The 19,648-nt window shown below is 39.9% G+C and overlaps 1 protein-coding gene across 1 annotated transcript in view; it reads left to right on the plus strand.

Annotated features, from left to right (window-relative positions):
* The first annotated feature begins 1,848 nt into the window (after positions 1–1,848).
* LOC109483885 (sushi, von Willebrand factor type A, EGF and pentraxin domain-containing protein 1-like) overlaps positions 1,849–19,648 on the plus strand; it is a 33,049-nt gene continuing 15,249 nt past the window's right edge. Inside the window, exons 1-22 of the mRNA XM_019787027.1 lie at positions 1,849–1,885; positions 3,442–3,693; positions 3,876–4,076; positions 4,172–4,369; positions 4,753–4,938; positions 5,525–5,731; positions 6,067–6,276; positions 6,544–6,644; positions 7,125–7,290; positions 7,556–7,780; positions 9,746–9,934; positions 10,371–10,565; positions 10,848–10,983; positions 11,328–11,446; positions 11,908–12,099; positions 12,406–12,603; positions 14,667–14,867; positions 15,060–15,302; positions 15,610–15,801; positions 16,287–16,481; positions 16,622–16,873; positions 17,169–17,393. Coding sequence (XP_019642586.1) covers positions 1,849–1,885; positions 3,442–3,693; positions 3,876–4,076; positions 4,172–4,369; positions 4,753–4,938; positions 5,525–5,731; positions 6,067–6,276; positions 6,544–6,644; positions 7,125–7,290; positions 7,556–7,780; positions 9,746–9,934; positions 10,371–10,565; positions 10,848–10,983; positions 11,328–11,446; positions 11,908–12,099; positions 12,406–12,603; positions 14,667–14,867; positions 15,060–15,302; positions 15,610–15,801; positions 16,287–16,481; positions 16,622–16,873; positions 17,169–17,393 — 4,120 coding nt within the window. The remainder of the gene's footprint in view (positions 1,886–3,441; positions 3,694–3,875; positions 4,077–4,171; positions 4,370–4,752; positions 4,939–5,524; positions 5,732–6,066; positions 6,277–6,543; positions 6,645–7,124; positions 7,291–7,555; positions 7,781–9,745; positions 9,935–10,370; positions 10,566–10,847; positions 10,984–11,327; positions 11,447–11,907; positions 12,100–12,405; positions 12,604–14,666; positions 14,868–15,059; positions 15,303–15,609; positions 15,802–16,286; positions 16,482–16,621; positions 16,874–17,168; positions 17,394–19,648) is intronic.

The raw sequence follows: 19,648 nt of genomic DNA on the forward strand, positions 1-19,648 counted from the left end.
AACATTGTATGGGCATCTACGTACTCTACATCACTCAAACCTATCTTTCTCCTTCACAAACGGTACGTCAGAATAGCACCAAGAGCTTCCTTCACTTCTCCTAGTTCTCCCTTATTCAAAAAGTTAGAAATATTGACTATTTATGATTTAAATCGACTTCAAACTTTTAATGTTTAAAATAATAAATAAATGTCTCAGTCTCCCTGAAACCCATGACTCTTTCATATTGAACTCAGACATCCATAGCCATTACACAAGACAGGGAAATTTTATAAGGCCTATTTCTGCAAAATCTAATCAACGGCAATTCTCATTCATGTACAAGGAACCTACTGTCTGGAACAATTTAAACAAAACATTAAACTTAAAGCTATGTCCAACTTGAAGCATTTTTAAAGCCATAACTGATTTTATAAATAACTTCACACTCCCCTAGGTCTGGCTAACATTCAAATCATATCCTTCTAAACAGCGTTTTCATATTTTGCTCATTATATTGTTTGATATACGTATTGATTAATTTAATTCTCTTCTTCGTAAACTCCGAAGAGAACTAAGTTTCCTGTCTATTCACAAACTGGAAAGACACATGGGTAGGGTAGTCGTGCGCACGCCACGTGCGCACGCCACGGTTGAGTGTTTATTTATATGGAACACGGATAGCCGAACATGGATAACGGGGTATAATATGAAGATATCAAAAGGTACCAGTGACCAGGCACTAGGTAATGACGATTCATATTATTGACAGTTTACATTATCTGGTCCGGATGACGAACAATAAGTTAGATAAACAGTTTATATTATCTGGTCCGGGAGACGAACAATAAGTTAGATAAACAGTTGACATTATCTGGTCCGGGTGACGAACAATAAGTTAGATAAACAGTTGACATTATCTGGTCCGGGTGACGAACAATAAGGTAGATAAACAGTTGACATTATCTGATCCGGGTGACGAACAATAAGGTAGATAAACAGTTTACATAACTCTAGGGCAAGGAAAACGGGCGACCGGGTTAGTGCGGCAGAGGGCGCACTATGAAGTGGCGACGACGAATGAGGATGAGTCGTAGGGTAGGTAGGGGGTAGGAAGTGAGGACCAATAGGAGAGGGTTACGGATGGGGGAACATCCGTCCAATTTGTGAGCCGACAGGAAGCGTGATTGATTTGTTATATTTCCATCTTCTTGTAGCCAAACCTACTTATCTAGTTTGGCTCACCGTATTGTTTTTTTTAAATTATTACTTATGCTAAACTTGATTATTTTGTTAAATTGATTCATTTTTTTCATTGTACTTGTTTATTATCTTTTTATTATTTCTTCAATGTTATTTATATTTCATTTAATAAACATTCAATTTATATTTCATTTGATAAATTATAAAATCATGATGGGGAGGACTTTAAATAAGCCTTTGTGACTTTTCTTCTTCCCCTTGCACATTTATTTCCTTTGTATTATTTTATATACCTTTTTATTATGTATGTATGTGCTAATAAACTAAAATAGAAATGACTATAAACGGTGAGGCTTTTTCCATACATATACCAGGATTGCACGCTATCTTGAAGAGGGACATTTATTTATATAAGTATGGACGCGGAACGTTAACGCCGTGCACAAGACTGATTGATTGTTTCCGAAAGGGCGCTTTTATGCTAATGAAATATTACGGTATTGCCGTTTAGTCAAATCATGTTCAACTGCACCAAATAACCCGGAAAATGGACGCCGTGACTGCTCAGAAGGCCAAACGTACAACAGCGTATGCGCGTTCACCTGTGACGATGGGTACACCATCAGTGGTTCGCATTCCCAACTTTGTACCACAGCTGATGACAGCATGACCTGGGTTCCAAAGGAGGCACCGACTTGTAAAGGTATGCTTTAAGTCGTTTCTTGCAATGCTGGCATATTCTTGTTAATACAATGTATGTTGTTTCTCTGGGACTTTTATTCCTTCTGAACTCTTTAATAATTTTGGCCTCCTTAGTGTGTAGTCTCAATATGAAAGCGAACGCTTTTCCTATCTCTCCTATGTAAACCTTTATTTTTAATTCCCACAGTCTATATTTAATCGTCCCTTAGCTTATCTTTGGGTGGATTTGGAGTGGGTTTTCGTTTCACTGCTGTAGCGATGTTGTGTCGTCATATCCTTGCCGCTTCGCCAGAATTACGTTGCAATACGACAGAGAAATACTGAAGTATGCCCCAATGAAGGCAACAGATAGGACGTAGAAATGTTGCAGCAAGAATAACGTTGTGTTGGTAAGGGAACTATGTTGATCCAGGGGGGGGGGAGATGATACTATCCCATCATCCTTTGCAATACACATTCCACAACACGTGTCCCAGATGGCTGACTGTCAGCACCAGGCATATAGTCTTGTCCTGTTTCCTTTAAAAGTGCATGGCAACAATTTGACCAGTAATTTTTGGTTCTGTGAATTATCAAAGGACTCAAGTAGTGTATGAGGCTATCTGACTTTTGTAACGTATGTACAACTTCTTACTAGTACATTGGCTGACTGTCAGCACCAGGCATATAGTCTTGTCCTGTTTCCTTTAAAAGTGCAGCAATGGCAACAATTTGATCAGTAATTTTTGGTTCTTTGAATTATCAAAGGACTCAAGTAGTGTATGAGGCTATCTGACTTTTGTAACGTATGTACAACTTCTTACTAGTACATTGTGTCATAAACATTTATGCAAACATTTGCTTCAAAAATGGTGCTCAAACTTCACCAAACTTTATATATAAAGTGCTTTTCTACAAACTCTGTTGATTAGTGATATTATACATCTTGTGCATCAGAAAACCCAAATTGCACCAAAAGGCACGCATGGGAAACGGAAGAAAACTGCATTTGTTGATGATTATTACATAAATCATATCAAATATAATATTTTCTTCTGTTTCCCATGGGTGCTTTTTGGTGCATTTGGGGTTTTCTGATGCACAAGATGTATAATATCACCAATCAACAGAGTTTGTAGAAAAGCACTTTAGTTTGGTGAAGTTTGAGCACCATTTTTGAAGCAAATGTTTGCATAAATGTTTATGACACAATGTAAGAAGTTGTACATAAGTTACAAACGTTAGATAGCCTCATACACTACTTGAGTCCTTTGATAATTCAAAGAACCAAAAATTACTGGTCAAATTGTTGCCATTGCTGCACTAGAGGAAACTACTAACGGATGTTTGTATTTTTCCTGGTATTAAACCCGAATAGTCTGGCATTTGGTATTGGTACTGGGTATGTCTGAGATGTATATAGTTACACAGACATTCATTATCACTTTCGGCACACACGAGTTTTTTTTGTCAGGTTTCGTCTTTGTCATATTCGTATGAATTGTTGCTATTACCTTTTTAATGGAAACGAACGATTCAGTAATTTTCTTATTATTTCACTGCCACTTTTATAACTAGATACACAACCTCCACAACTTAGCTGCCCTGATCGCATTAAAGAGTTTCGTGCCGCCGAAGGAACTACAACAGCTTTGGTCTCCTGGGAAGAGCCGACTGCTAGTGACAACTCAGGGGAGGAAATATTACCTGTGCAGATAACAAACATCGCCAACAACTACAGTCTCCCAGCAGGCTACTACGACATCCAATATAAAGCCACTGACAGTGCAGGGCAATCTTCATCTTGCATATTTGGCATCAGAGTAAAAGGTAAAAACTTATAGATAGAGATATTAGCATTTAGCTAGCTGAATCCTATTAGTAAGTACATGTATAGCAAACTAAGACACATACAGTGCAATCTTCCATATGACATACTACTTAATTCAAAAATTATAATTCACGTATCAGTAGAACATGTGTTTGAAATTATTTTTTCTTGCCTTCCCCAGTCGTTTCTTGTAGTCCCAACCAACTGTACCTACCCCTGGGCACCTTTACGTGCGACGACAATCAGTTTATTTGGGGCTCGAAATGCTCCTTTCAGTGCTCATTGGGGTACAAACTCACAGGGCAGGAGGACACGGTATGCCAGAACACTGGCAAGTGGAATACGAGTGGAGTGGCAAATGGAGACGCCCCTTCTTGTGATGGTAAGGTTTCATTACACCAGTTGAATTAATAAATCAATTTACAGAAACCACAAGATTGCCTTCCTAATTTACCTGCGTATTTTGTATTCCCACAGCTTTACCGTGCCCTGACTATTCTGTACCAGCAAATGGCAACGGAAATTCTGGGTGTACCAATGCATCATTTGGAGAGTTCTGCCACATCAGCTGTGATCCTGGTTACGACCTGCAGGGAGTTTCTACAACAAGGTGCATCGCATCCGGCGATGAAGCACAGGAAGGAGAATGGGACAATACAAATTCAACTTGCCTCGGTAAGCACAGTTTCTATTTTTCCATTATCGTGCTATGTAATTACCGTGATACTACACATTTCAGTTTTCTCAAATATTTGAATATTTCTTGATTGATATGATACATATGATAAGCATGAAATGTGACAAAACAATGCCTAGAGGTTAGGACGGATGACCTGTTTAAATTCTGTCAACGATGGTGTTACTGAGTATTTTGACCTTTGCCTTTGGCGGTGTTGGAATTATCTAGCGCCTATCTGTACTATAGCATATATTGACCCATGCAAACACTGTTAAACATGGTTGGAAATGAGTAACGTGAATATGTCACAATGTGTGTTTGCCAACCTGCCGATGCATTTCTTGCATGGCAAATTTTGTTGACTTTTTTTTGTAAACAGTGAGGACATGCCCAGCAATGCATTCTCCAAAATATGGGAACTTGACTGGCGAATGTGATGGACAGGAGGTTCCGTTTGGAACTCAGTGCCACTTTTCCTGTAATAAAGGCTATTGGCTCAAAGGATCAAGCACAAACAATTGCTTAGTTAATGGAAGATGGGACTATGCAACACCACACTGCAGAGGTTTGTCTGCTTTTACATGTTGTAGGTATTTTCATGCAAGTTAGGCCATACCGCCATGGATGACATCCTCTGAAGACCCCCAAACTAGTGCGCGCGGGCGAAAAAAAATTCCAGCCAAAAATAGAAATGCTACTAAACCACAGGAATACAAATCTGGTATAATTTGTGAATGTGTGGCAATACGACATATATACGTATACGACAAGCCGGCACATGCTGGCTTTTTGCAGAATTTATCAATCGGCACTGTATGTATCTACTGAGTTCTTGAATCGTGGAGCTTCGGTAGCCTGGGTGCCCGGCTCCTTATTGTCGCTGACTACCATGGACTATCCATGCCTAAAACCACGCCAGAGCCTGGTGGACGGTGGACGTGATCTTTTTATTTTTTTAGAACATGTGAAAATCAATGCGCGCGAGGATGTCATCCACAAAATTAAGCCGGTGTGGCCTTATCGTGATTTGCCCAAAGCCATTGAATGCAAAATATGTGTAGCTGTATATTCATGTATTGACATTGTACAACTTGCATGCCACTCTTCTTTCCAAAGTTGCACTGTGATCCATAATGTTCTGATGTTTGCAGCGAAAACGTGTCATGCTAGTGAGCTTCCCACACCGACAAATGGTGTGAAGAGTGGCTGTCCAAATGAAGAAGAATACTTCGGAACAACATGTGTGCTATCCTGTCTGACTGGTTATTTACCAAAGGGAGATGTTCACGTCACCTGTGAGAACAGCGATAATTCAACCGAAGGACAGTGGGACGACGACAAATTTTCCTCCTGTGAAAGTGAGTTGAATCTAAGAGTTCAACAATCTGCGTGAAAATTGTGATGAAAAGTGTAGTCACCAAGCTGTACGATCAACCTCCATTGAGGAGCTCTGCATGGAGGTTGCTCGTACAGTCCCTTTCTATCATAGTTTGTTATTATTTAGCTTGACTTCATTTGAATTGCGGTAAAACTTCTTTTTCAATTACTGTTGGGCTTATTAAAGCAAATGTGGTGAGTTGCTTAATGACTTTAATTTAGCGAACGACAAATGTCAGTATCGATGTCGAAAGACCAAAACAAGATGTAGACCATGTTAATGGCCATGTTTTGACCTTTTTACTTTCTTTTACAGTTGTGAAATGTCCAGCTCCACAGCAGCCAGGAAATGGCTCAATCGAATGGTGTCAGTATGATAGTGATGAAACCGATCCTGAGACTGATCAGAAGTACAGCACGGTCTGCAGCATGACCTGTGACGAAGGTTTTACTGTCACCGGGGGAACACTCAGACGTACCTGCACCGAGATGGCAACCTGGGATGGCAGTGAGTTACAATGTGAAGGTAAGGACAAACAAACATACAAACTATTAGTTTGATTTCCGTACACCCTTGAACAATCGGTACGCGGGGCCAGAAATGAATTCGCAAAAATCTATGCAACAACTAGTGTCAAAGAGTTTACTATGAAGTATCCATCAACAATCATGGTAGACCCTAACAGATAAGGACGGAATCGGTAGGATGAAGAAACATTGAGCTGTAATTGTAAAGACGAACCATCTAAAATGTATATTAAAAACAGACTTTTGTTGTTGATGCTATTTTCAGACGTAACCAGTCCACTACTTTACTGCCCAAATGACCAAGTGTACTTCACAGAGAAGATGAGGATATCATACGATCCGAATTGGTCATGGGAACCAGTTAAGGTAAGGGTATCAACTTTCCTAAAAAAAAATAAGGCAAATATGAATATGAAAATGAAATCTTGTAAAATGTCTATATCTCCGGGCAGATAATGGACCTATACCATTATTACGTCACAGTTTGTTTACCGCAATGAATGCCGGTCAATCGACGTTTATCTTGTGCAGGGGTGGGTAGCGCGGTGTGTGTTTGTGTAGCGTTAGCCTAATATAAGGTTTTTAATACAGTACTACTTTCGTCTAATATCACAACTAAATCACCCATGCGGCATGTAATGCTGTGTCAACACAACTAGACGCGGCAAAAATCAGACATACCTTACTTTGAAAACTTTAAAATGATCTTTATTCTTCAACTGGCCGTTCTAGAATGTTCTTTAGAACAGGTAAACAAACTGTGACGTAATAATGGTATAGGTCCATTGAATTATGTCTGGTTGTTGTTGAATATTAGTAACATGTTATTTCAATTAATTTCCATAGGCTACCGACCGTGGACTGACACACTATGCAACTTTATCAAAGATAAATGCGCAAGTGGTGACTGTAAAACCTCCAACGTTGTCAGAAGGAGTCTACGTACTTGAGTATGAAGCAGTAGATGATGCTGGCCTGACCACCACCTGTACCTTTAAAGTCACTGTCCAAGGTATTTAATGAGCATACGTAACGTACCTTTCTTTCGTTGTAACATTTGTTGCTGAACATACTCTTTTTAACATTTAATGGTACAGTAATGCCTTATAATATCAACTAAATTTGACTATTTTTGGCTCCAACCATAACGTTTTGTTTTATCAATATGCTGAGTATTTGTGATTGAATTGAATATCAGCCAATCGAAACAAAGTCAAGCAAAGATACTTTGCGATTATTGAATCGTATTCGGTTTTCTCCCTTCTCACTTTACACAGTGACCAGATGCCCGGTACTTCTCCCACCATCTCCACCCTTTGGGCAGCTGGACCTTGTGCTCGGTAAAGTCAGCTGTAGCAGTGCTGTGTATGGATCCCAGTGTAGACAGTCCTGTAGAAGTGGGTACCGCCTGACTGACACTGAAGATACCCTCCTTAACTGCACCAGAAACAGTGACTCAACAACGATTGGTACTTGGAAAGGAACTGTTGGCAACTGTGAACGTGAGTAGCTATCAAAATACGATAATCACGTATCTAAAATCAGGCAAGTCTGTCTACTTAGGTATGAAGGTTTTGCATTATTACTTAAAAAATAATCAGGATTAGTAAAACGACGCGTCGGTGAAGGTTAGACATGCAGGTTATACTATACGCTAAAAACGGTTCAACTCAAATAATTGGCTATGACAATCTGCCTTGAGATATAGCAAGAGTTATAATTCAAGATGATCATAGATTGCAGACAATATTTGATTTTATTAGAGTGCACATTAAACAACACAGACAGTAATAATACAAAACAAGGATAAAAACAGGTGCAGGAGGAGGGTAGAAGCATGGAATGCTTATACAAGGCCCTTCTGTAAACTATACAAAATTAAATATAATCTGATGGAAATAATACAATAGAAAATGGAAATACTACAATAAGGATAAACAAATAATATACGGTATAAATTAATGACAATGAAATGAGGTAATGTAAGTTATAAATGCAGTGCAATAATGATAATGATAATAATTAGTATGAGTTAAAATAAGAGAAAAAAACAGTAAATGAAACTACTACAGGGGGCTAGGTTCGTTTATCAGATGGTTTTTCAGAGCTTGCTTGAATGAGAGAAAAGACAAGGTAGGACTCTTTAGGGCTGGGGGTAGTTGATTCCAAAGGTGACACCTTTGTATCTAGCCGACATTTGGGCAAGAGACGTTTTTACTCGGGGGATATAAAATCGGAACGTATACAAGTTTGATAGTTGTGAATCTGTGAACAAGAATTAAAAAAATCATCAAATGTATCCGGGAGTTTATGGTTTATATATTGGGCTACGAAAAGTGCAAGTTGAAATCTGTTTGTGTCATGAATGTTCAAATGTCTAAGTCTTTTTTAATAGAGGAGATCAAGAGTGGGTGTAGAGACTAGAACCAGTGGCAATGCGTAGAAATTTTTTGTAGAATTGATATAGAATGCAGAAAGGTTTTGTAGGCATTTCCCCAGACAATATTGCAATATGCGAGGTATGGGTAGATTAAACTTTTATAAATGGTTATAAAGGGTTTTTTGGATAAAAGATGTCTAATTTTCCCTATGATCCCAATTGCTGGCAATGTGAGGCTTCCAGGTTAATCGGTCGTCTATTTGTATTCCTAAAAACTTAGCCTGAGATTCTTTGGAGAGGATGTGTTTTTTTAAGTAGATGGTGGGATTTTTTCTCTTATTTGTCTTTTTTTTTGCTACAAAAGATAAGATAGTAGGTCTTTTGATATTAACTGATAGTTTGTTTGCTTCGAACCGTGTAATAACTTTTACTAATTCTTGGCTAGTTGAATTAGAGAATCAAAATCTGCATGTGAAAGAAAGAGGTTAGTATCGTTGGCAAATAGTATGAAGAACATAATTTTAGATGCTTCAGCAAGGTCGTTTACATATAATAAAAATAATAGGGGCCCTAAAATCGATCCCTGGGGAACCCCACAATTTATAGGTTTGCAGGAAGAAGAATTATCCTTAAGGACAACGTATTGTTTTCTATCGGATAAATAACTGGTAAACCACTTAAGTGCGACCTCTCTGATGCCATATTTGTTAAGTTTTTTTTAAAGAATCGAATGATAACAGTGTCGAAAGTCTTACTTAGATCTAAAAATATACCAATGGTATATTCATTGTTATCAATAGCTGTAGTTATTCTATCTATTAGTTGTATAAGTGCCATTGAGGTAGAGTATCCTTTTCTAAAGCCGAATGAAATTATGACATTTTGATATAAGAAAATTAGTATGGCTAATAAAGCACAAAGACACAGTATCAATTTTATTTTTCTTCTCATTCAAACATGATCACCTGTATTGATAGCACTTTCGTGGCCTGTAAACGCATTTTGGTGATCATAGAAGTTAATTTGAATATATTTCTGGAACATTGATAAGTATACTGTGGAAATGATAGTTTTCATGTTTTTACAGCAAATCAATGTACTATTCCTGAGGTACCAAACGGCTACGTGTCCGGATGCTCAGGAAACGTAACGGAGTACAACTCCATCTGTCAGTTCCAATGTAACACTGGTCACAAGAGTCCAAGTGGCCATGTGTCAGTCAACAGTCGCTGCAAAGCAGATGAATCTTGGACAGTGCCTTCTTTCGAATGTGAAGGTAAGTTTAGCATATTACTACATTCGCATTGATTTCCTTACACTAAAACTATATAAAGCCTACAAGGTAAGTCTGCCTTCAGCTTTTATTCTTGTATTTGAAATGATACTCCTGCACTGAATCTATGTCAAAATATTTTAATCAATCTCTAATGTATCCGTATATAAGAGATATAAATATCGCTGTTAAGAGAAGGAGCGTATTCCTATCTAGCAACGTACAAATTTTCTGTCGAGCAAGACTATATGACTACTGAAAGTGGTGTATAGTCATCACTAAATAAAAAGAAAGTATCTACCAAAAATGACAAAAGAAGAAACAATTAAACTCTGCTTGCATTTGATTTTATAGAAAAATATTTTGTTTACGTTATGTCGTGGCATGCGGCACTATTGACAAAAAAACTTGTGTACATTGTTTGTATAAATGTCTACAGAGGTTTTCTGTAGCGCCTCTTTCTCCTTGACGAACGGACAAGTCAGCCCCTCAGAGTGCGGCAACAGCACATCCCTTCCTTATGGCACCCTGTGTAGGTTCTCCTGCAACAATGGCTTCCTGGTACAAGGGCCTATCTTCAAGCAGTGCCTTTCTGACGGCACATGGAGTGATGTAAGAAACACCAGCTGCAAAGGTGCGTCTAAAAATACGTGTCCTCATTCTAGTACAGTCTATCATTTACGTTGTTGAACTGAATACCATATATATTCACAAGAACATTACATGGTATAGTAATATTTAAAAAAAACTGACAAAACCAAATGAATAATATACTGATGCTGTTCTTAGCACAAAATATATCATATTCTATACTATTCTTTAAACTTAATCATCTTTCCCTTAGTTGCTTTAGTTTTGAGTAGCTCTATATCACCCTAATTGTCAAGTCAACTATTTTTTTTACATTTTATATCAGATCAAGAGGCACCTCAATTCACAGTAGCCTGTCCACAGTACATCGATGCCGGTGCCAGAAGTGGCACAACCGAAGCTATGGTATCATTCATGGAACCAGTGGCAACTGATAATTCTGGAAATGTAACCATGCTAAAGTGAGTGTAACATACTAAAGTAAATGCTCTGTACTGAGAAGACAATAATTAACCTGAATTTATTTTGCAAAATATAGTTTACCATTGACTATCACGATTAGTATGACGACCGTACAGCATGATGAAGTGAATGCATGCTATGGAATTAAAAAAGTGCACATTACACTATTGCACATGGCACAGGCAACCTAGTGATTATTATTGCTAAATGCATCAAACACTTTTAAAGATCCTGTATTCCATTCGACCATCATACATATCCAAACAGGATACACAAGTTTGTCTTTATAGAATTGTAAATGAGTACTATAATTACTAATTCGAATTATACCGTTATTCTACAGGAGTCCAGATAATCTGGGTCCTGGCAGTATCTTCCCGGAAGGAACCAGAAGAATAATTTACACGGCAATGGATGCAACTGGCTTGGCCCGGCAATGTGTTGTCCACATTCGTGTCAATGGTAAGCTTCCTGTATTTGTTAATAACTAGTCTTCACCAGCCTCCTTTCCAGGCTAAATAAATAGTGGAAATCGGCCCAAAAGGAATGTAACTGGCATGGCCAAGGGACTTATTCGGGCATAGAGGGTCTAGTTGGGTATAGTTTGCCTACAGGCAAATTGGACCCGCTATGGCCGGCTAACTCACTTGACCAGTTAGTTAGCACATTCCCTTTCAGGCCAATTTCTACAATTAATTCAGCCTGGAAAGGAGTCTGGTGGAATTAAACTTGTATTTACGTATCTTTGAAATCAACCAACACGTCTTGCAATACAGTTAATCTTTAATGGATGTTGCATCAAAAGATTCACACATTGGTACATTAGTACGATTTTAGAATAGTATCATATAACTCTACATTCAAATATCGATTAGATTGACATCATTCGTACTTAATGATGCACCTTTATTGTCGTCATTTAGTACAAAGATGTCAGCGTCTCCCTGCACCACTGCGAGGGTCTTACGACAGCTGCTCATTGGACACACCAGTAGGGTCATCCTGCAGCTTCAAATGTAACGAGGGCTATGTACTAAACGGTCCCGTCACCCACACGTGTGAGCTTGATGAGTTTGGATCTGCCTACTGGTCAGGGAATGAAACAACCTGTCAAGGTAAGGATTATCAATAGACTAATAATAGAGGTGATTTTTTTAAATTTTAGTTTAGATAAAATGTTGGGCTTACATCAACACAGATAAAGTAATTTAAAACTGCTCTGATCAGGGACATTGACTTCATTTTATAAATATTATTCAATAATGGTTCGAAAATTATGAATTTTCTTAATATTTATGTGATAAAGCAACTTCAATTGCAAACTTTGATGGAGTAATGTAGATTGAAATCTATATGAAGTACAAGTAAATGATGTAGAAAAATCATAAATGTGGAGCAAATCTTTTTGTATGTTGCCCCAGCCATAACATGTCCAGCGGTCCAGACGAATGAAGCTGTCATCAAATCCGGCTGCTTCTCTGAGCCCCCACAGACTGAGAGATACGGCACAACCTGTCAGCTGCACTGTCCGTATGGGTACGGTGGTGTGGGGGAAAGTAAGGCTCGCTGCTTAGCGAACAGTAGCTGGAGTGGAGACCCTGAACAATTCAGATGTGAAGGTTTGCATGTATTTTTTTTTATTCTATAGGTATCCCTCTTGTTCACTCAGTTATATGTATTTTGTTGTGAAGAGCTGATTTTTCATGTTCGCAGTCAAAACACTGGGTTCCCTTTGTGTAATCGGCACGCAATTTTATACGCCGTCTGCGGGCATGCCCGTGTTGATGCACGAATGTGTATTTTTGCCGTTGCTGCTTTCGCGGTCTATGTAATATTGCAGACGCACCCCTACAATTACGAGGCGAATTGGAATGGTCCAGGAAAACGCGTTGTTTGGAATAGCAATGGGGGGTTGGAACTTCATACAGATACGGGGTGGTTTTGATAAGTGGTTCCAGATGTTTTTGCCCATGCTTAAGAGATGGCAAGTTTTTTGGAAGATGTTCGCAGCCAAAACGCATTCTTTCGTACGTCGCATTTCTGTGTAATTGGGCATGTGGTGTACCATTATGTCCGTGATGATGCACGTCTTTTTATTTTCACCGTAGCAGTTTTGATATTGAAGTAAATGCATATTTTAGAAACATCCCTACTTTTACAATCCTGTGGAATAGGCCGTAGGTTTAGGCAGTTGTCTGGTAGCAGAGGTTCTCTAAGCAGATATCCCGGCTATCTGACCGGCGGTAGTAACACTCGCGGTGCTGGCCGCGACTGGTCTGTTCCAGTCGCGCTTAATAAGTAACAGGCACGGTAAGACGGTGGGGCTGTCTTCGTTAATAGTGACACGACCATGATAGTCCGATCTTTATGTCAATGAAATGATTGTGTGTGTGTGTAATTAAAATGAACTTCGAACTTGAAGCACAGTATCTTTACACGCCCTGAGAGCAGTAATGGAATTAGGTCTTTGTATGTTTTATGGTTGTGACGCGCCCTCATTGTATTAACCGTTTCCTAATTATAATGTCTGCACAGTAGGTCTGGCGTTGACGCTTGGGATTGTTTTTGTTGAAATATATAAAACTTCACGGAGGATTGTCACCTATGGCTTCTTGTTTTAAATTTATGATTAAAGATTGTAAAACTTTTGTGTCCAAAATGTGCGACTGAAGCACTAAATGTTAACAAGAAGCCATAGGCGACAATCCTCCGTGAAGCTTTACATTTTGCAACAAAAATAATCCCAAGCGTCAACGCCAGACCTACTGTGCAGACATTAGGCAACGGTTAATACAATGAGGGCGCGTCACAACCATAAAACGTAAAAAGACCTAAATCCATTACTGCTCCTAGGGCGTGTAAAGATACTGTGCTTCAAGTTCGAAGTTCATTTTAATTACACACACACAATCATTGCATTCACATAAAGTTCGGACTATCATGGTCGTGTCACTAGTAACAGAGACAGCCCCACCGTCTTACCGTTCCTGTTACTTATTAAGCGCTACTGGCCAGGCCAAATTCCAGCTACAGTTGCGGTCAGCACCGCGAGTGTTACTACCGCCGGTCAGATACCCGGGCGAAAACATGTAAACGACATTATAGGGATGTTTCAAAAATAAGCATTTACTCCAATATCAAAACTGCTAGGGTAAAAATAAAAAGACGTGCATCACCACGGGCATAATGGCACACCACATGCCAAATTACACAGAAATGCTACGTACGGAACAATGCGTTTTGGCTGCGAACATCTATGGTACCACTTATAGACCCATCCCTGCGTCTGCATGAAGTTCCACCCCACCCCCACCCCCACCGCTATTCCAAACAACGGGTTTTTCTGGACCATTCCAATTTGCCTCATAATTGTAGGGGTGCATTTGAAATATTACATTGACCGCGAAAACAGCAACGGCAAAAATACACATTCGTGCATCAACACGGGCATGCCCGCAGACGGCGTATAAAATTGCGTGCCGATCACACAAAGGGAACCCAGTGTTTTGACTGCGAACACGAAAAAACAGCTCTTCACAACACTCCGTCCGGAGGTCCTGACCTCCTTCACGGAGTAATAATTTTATGTAACCAAATCTTTGAAAAGGGCGGAAATGTCGGGAAAGAAAAACGAATGAAGTTGAAACGTCATTGATTAATACAGACTTTATGGTCATTCCAGAGCGGACGTGTTCGCCACTGAGAGCATCCGCCGTGTATCAAACCGTACCTGCCTCTTGCACGTCCGATCCTTCCTATCTAGACACCTGTATTCACACCTGTCAAAAGAGAGGGTACAGACTACAACCTGCTGGCCATGAATTTACAACCTGCCTGGGGAATGGACAATGGACAAGGGACACTAGCAACCTGACATGTATTGGTAAGTTTTATTCGGTTATCAGTTTTACTGACAGTTCAAGCTACTGGTGTAAAAATTTCAGATTTTCAGATTTTACTGGCATAATAATTTCAGATCCTATCATGACGTAATTCAACGATTTAACATTAGAATTACTTATATGATATAACGTTACTAATTTATATGTCAGGATATACTTTTTCCTTGTTGCAGACATTGAGCGACCAAGGTTCAGCTATTGTCCCCAAGACATCCGTGTTTATGCTGACAGAGGAAGCACCGAAACATTCGTCAACTGGACCCTACCAGTAGCCGAAGACAACTCAGGGGAACCTCCTTCACTTACCTCCAATATTTGTCCATGCGTACTTCCGGTTGGGGAACATGACGTTGTGTACGTGGCAACAGATGGCACAGGCAATCAACAAACATGCGAGTTTACTGTAAAAGTTACTGGTGAGGATTTCAACTCATTTTAGATTGAAGTATATGGACGCCGGACAAAAACGGCTTCGATCTGACTTTCAAAAGTACCAGTATACTGTGTTGACATAACATTTTGCATAGAATTTACACATTTGGTATTCACAGCTGTAGAACTTTTGATCTCAAACATCTTGAAATATATGATATTTAGTTATAGTGAAGGAACCCAAAAAAAGTGTGCAACATACGAGTGTAGAAAATACATATTAGAACAGAAATAGCATTGTCACATTGTTATTAACAACATATAGAGAATGTCCTTTACCTTAATCTCTAGTGAGACGATGCCAGCTGCTCCAGCCTCCCATCTACGCATACTTCACCGGAGGAAGCTGTGACAACAGTTATGGTACCACCTGCGAGGTGGTGTGCTCAACGGGGTACCAGCTGTCGGGATCGAAGAACGCCACCTGTGAATTTGACGGGACAGTCATGTACTGGGAGAGAGAAGCGCAGCCGTATTGCACAAGTAGGTAGATTCTTTCAATCTGAAGACAAATCTTTACTTGGAAGACTAGGCTTTCTTTCCAATCTATTATGATCACATTCTTGTGGCCATCTGTACATAGTGTGATCGTTTACCTTCGAAAGGAAAGTTCTCCGATCACAGGACTTCCAACACTGGCTACTGCCCAGGAGGGGAACCACCACTGAGCGCACCACTCGTTCCAGTAACAAACTGACTCTTACCAAATGTAGAACTGAGCGGTACAAACAGACTAGCGTCCCATATATGATCCACCTATTGAACACTCACTGTTTGTCTTAGACGGTATGTCAAAGACGTTGTCAATAATGATGTGGATATTTGTGTTAATGCCTGTGTAAATAAATGTAAATAAATGTGTAATGAATTTGCATGTACAACTGGACGTAATTCAGCCTTTGGCTGCAAAGTCCACGTTTTTATGAATAAAACACCATTCGACTGATTTGATTGATACCTTTCTGCAGTTGCAACATGCAGCGGCCTGACTCCACCAGAAAACGGTGATCTGTATCCATCCTTCTGTACTACTTTGCCAACATATGGTACGGCGTGCCAGTACTTCTGCAGGCGTGGGTACGACCTGGACCCGGATGTTGGAGCATTGACCTGCACGTCCAGTGGGACTTGGGATGGTGATACCACCGCTCCAGAATGCAAAGGTATGCAACAAAGCTAAAGGTGCTACAAATTTAGCTATATCGACATATTTAACTTTATTGACATTTTTTATGAATGATAAAAAATTTATGATAGATCATCAAGAACAAGCCATTCTGATGAGTTTAAAACCTTTCCCCAGACATGACATCTCCTCACCTCCTAAGCTGCCCTGGACCACAGAGTGGGGTTCTTGAAGGAACAAACCCCACAGTTACCATCAGCTGGGAGGTGCCTACTGCCATAGATAACGCACCTGGTCAGCTGCGGGTAGAAGTGACTCCAGCAGGGATAGCACCACCTCACAACTTCAGCCAAGACACCGAAGTCATCTACACGTTCTACGATGCGACTAACAACTCTGTGGAGTGCCGTTTTCCGATTTACATTCAAGGCAACGGACAACAATTTATATCCCTTTAAACTAAGAAAATGCTGACATACTGTGATAACAAACAAATAAAACTACTGTACTTTAACTTACAAAGATACAATCGCAATCTCATTTCACTAGGCATAATATTATGTAGTTTCTCGTAAATCTTTGTCATGGAGAACTAAAAAGTAATGTTAGTTTTCAACATATCTTAAGTCCCTCTTGATTCTTGTCCATCCCACTTCTCTATTCCTCTATGTGATTGTCACACTTTGCTTGTTGTATTCAACAATACACAATTGCCTGTTTGCAGATGAACTATTACCGGTTGTCAAGTCCTGTCCGGCCGACATAGCTCAGACAACAACAAAAGCAAACACACCGATCAGCTGGGATCCCCCGGCGTTTGAAGAACTCACACACGACCCCCTTATCATCGTCCCAAACCCTGCAGAGTTTTCAAGCTCAACCTATACCCTAGGTGAACATTTCGTCACCTACACCGCTACCAATCCTGACAATGGGAAGAGTGCTGTTTGTTCGTTCAGGATAACATTGACAGGTACAAACACTTTCTATATTCCCTACGATTATGTTGTGGCATACCCCAATAATATCCATTGTCATTGATTCCATGTATATGACAAAATAAACCTGTTATATAGAGCACATTTTAGTTGTAATTGGACATACATATCGAAACTGACCTGCCTAGCTGATACTTTAGCTTGATGTGCCTCTCAGCACCATGGAACTTCCAAGGGTCGACGGTGCCATCTCATAAATTGTGTATGTCTGGAGTTTGCAATTTGGAAATAAACCATTCTACTACTACCACCTCCCTTCCTCGACGTTTCGCATCTTTCTGCCTAAGACGTCTGCGTAGTTCCCATGTAAGCCATCAGAAATCGCAAGTGATTACACGCGGATAAACGGCGCACGGGCGGACACAGCCGGGCAGACAGGAGACCGAGCGTGCGGTAGACATTACGTACGACGAAATTTCTGAGCACGTGTAGCCCCACCCGTACCACACGCCGCACAAGAGCGCTGCCTTTGTCATGGCCCTTCTCCATACCGTCTCCATATACTAACCACACACCATTGTACCACCTGTACCACACGCCGCACAAGAGCGCTGCCTTTCCCATGGTCCGTGTATTTATATTTATTACATCTGGCACGTGAACACAATTGTGATGTGTATATGTGTGACACATTTTGTGATGTGGCTTTCTGCATCACGTGTACCGCGCTTATGGGCGCTCATTTGTCGGGTTGTGTCCGCGTAGGCGCCGTGTTTTTTGGTTGCAAGTACCCGTGATTTCGTGACAGCAAACACAGCCCATGACCTGATGACAAATAACGTGGGGCTACACGTGCTCAGGAATTTCGTCGTACGTAATGTCTACCGCACGCTCGGTCGCCTGTCTGCCCGGCTGTGTCCGCCCGTGCGCCGTTTATCCGCGTGTAATTACACTAGAGGTCTCGGGTTAAATCCCCACCCATGTCACCTATCTTGTGCCCTTGGGAAAGGCACTTTACACGACTTTCCTCACTTCACTCTGGTGTAAATGAGTACCTAGCTTCGGTTAGGGACGTCCCTCGTTAAATGGAGGTCCCGTATTTGGGGACACCCACACCCCACGCACGTTAAAGAACCCACCACACCTCGAAAAACCTGGTATGCGATGGTACAAATTCCACAATCCGGAGTCACGCCAAGAATTGGCATGCCAGAATGATCAGTGTGATGCTCGTGGGCATTAAACTGCGTCAAGAAACGAGAAGAAGTTGAACCTGTAAATAGTAGATCACATTAGTATGTATAGCCCTCAACAGTACACCTTCCCGGACTGATTAATCTGTACACCTGGGGTTCGCGCGGATCCCAGAGCAGTTTTTTGCTACTTTTTACAAATTATCGACATACTACCAGCTCAATTGTTTTGCAAATTGATGTGTGAACCTTTGAGTCAACATTACGTACAAAAATCATAAATTTTGACCTTTTCCTATTTTTTGGTAAAGGAAAGACAAAAAGAAGAAATACCCGATTTTTAAACCCTATTTAGACCGAGTGTTTTTTTAGGGCCGCGCCAACTTTTATCTCAGATAGCGCCTGAACGGCTTGAGCTAGAACCATCAATTTTGGTGAACTTTCCTAAAATGTAACTGGGAAAAATTTTATATAAGTTAATTAAGTTATGATTGTTTGTGTTGCCATGGCAACGGGTTTCTGACAGGCAGTTTTGGGGGAAAATCAGTAATTTTGGTTTAAACATAAAAATTTTCTTGGTTTTATATCAAATAACACTTCCTTTCTCACATTAATAACATCTTACATAATTAAAGACAACTTCATCATCATAGTCCTTTATAATAGTAATCAAGATAACTTAAGTCATTTAATATCCATAATATATGCTAGTTTGATGACGTCATTGGTCAAAATCCAAGATGGCGGACCATATTATTAGCTCTGACGTCATATGACGTCATAATTACACCAAAGCTGAGAATTTAATTCTATTAGTACACCATTCTCTGAAAATTTGGTGGCCATACATAAGTACATAAAAAACATATATAAACTGAAATAAAGTAATGTAAAAGAACGCCAGTGTATCCATTACGATCGAAAGCCGGCTGGGGTCCGCGCGGACCCCAAAAGAAAATCAGATATAATTTTTTTTATAAATGGTAGAAACTGAGTTTTCTGCACTGTATTGAGAGACAACTTTGTGGGTGACAATTGCCTGAAATTTCAGAAAAAAATCTTTAGAAACAAAA

This window comes from Branchiostoma belcheri, unplaced genomic scaffold (assembly GCF_001625305.1).
Source record: "Branchiostoma belcheri isolate BF01 breed outbred unplaced genomic scaffold, Haploidv18h27 scaffold67, whole genome shotgun sequence".
NCBI lineage: Eukaryota > Metazoa > Chordata > Leptocardii > Amphioxiformes > Branchiostomatidae > Branchiostoma > Branchiostoma belcheri.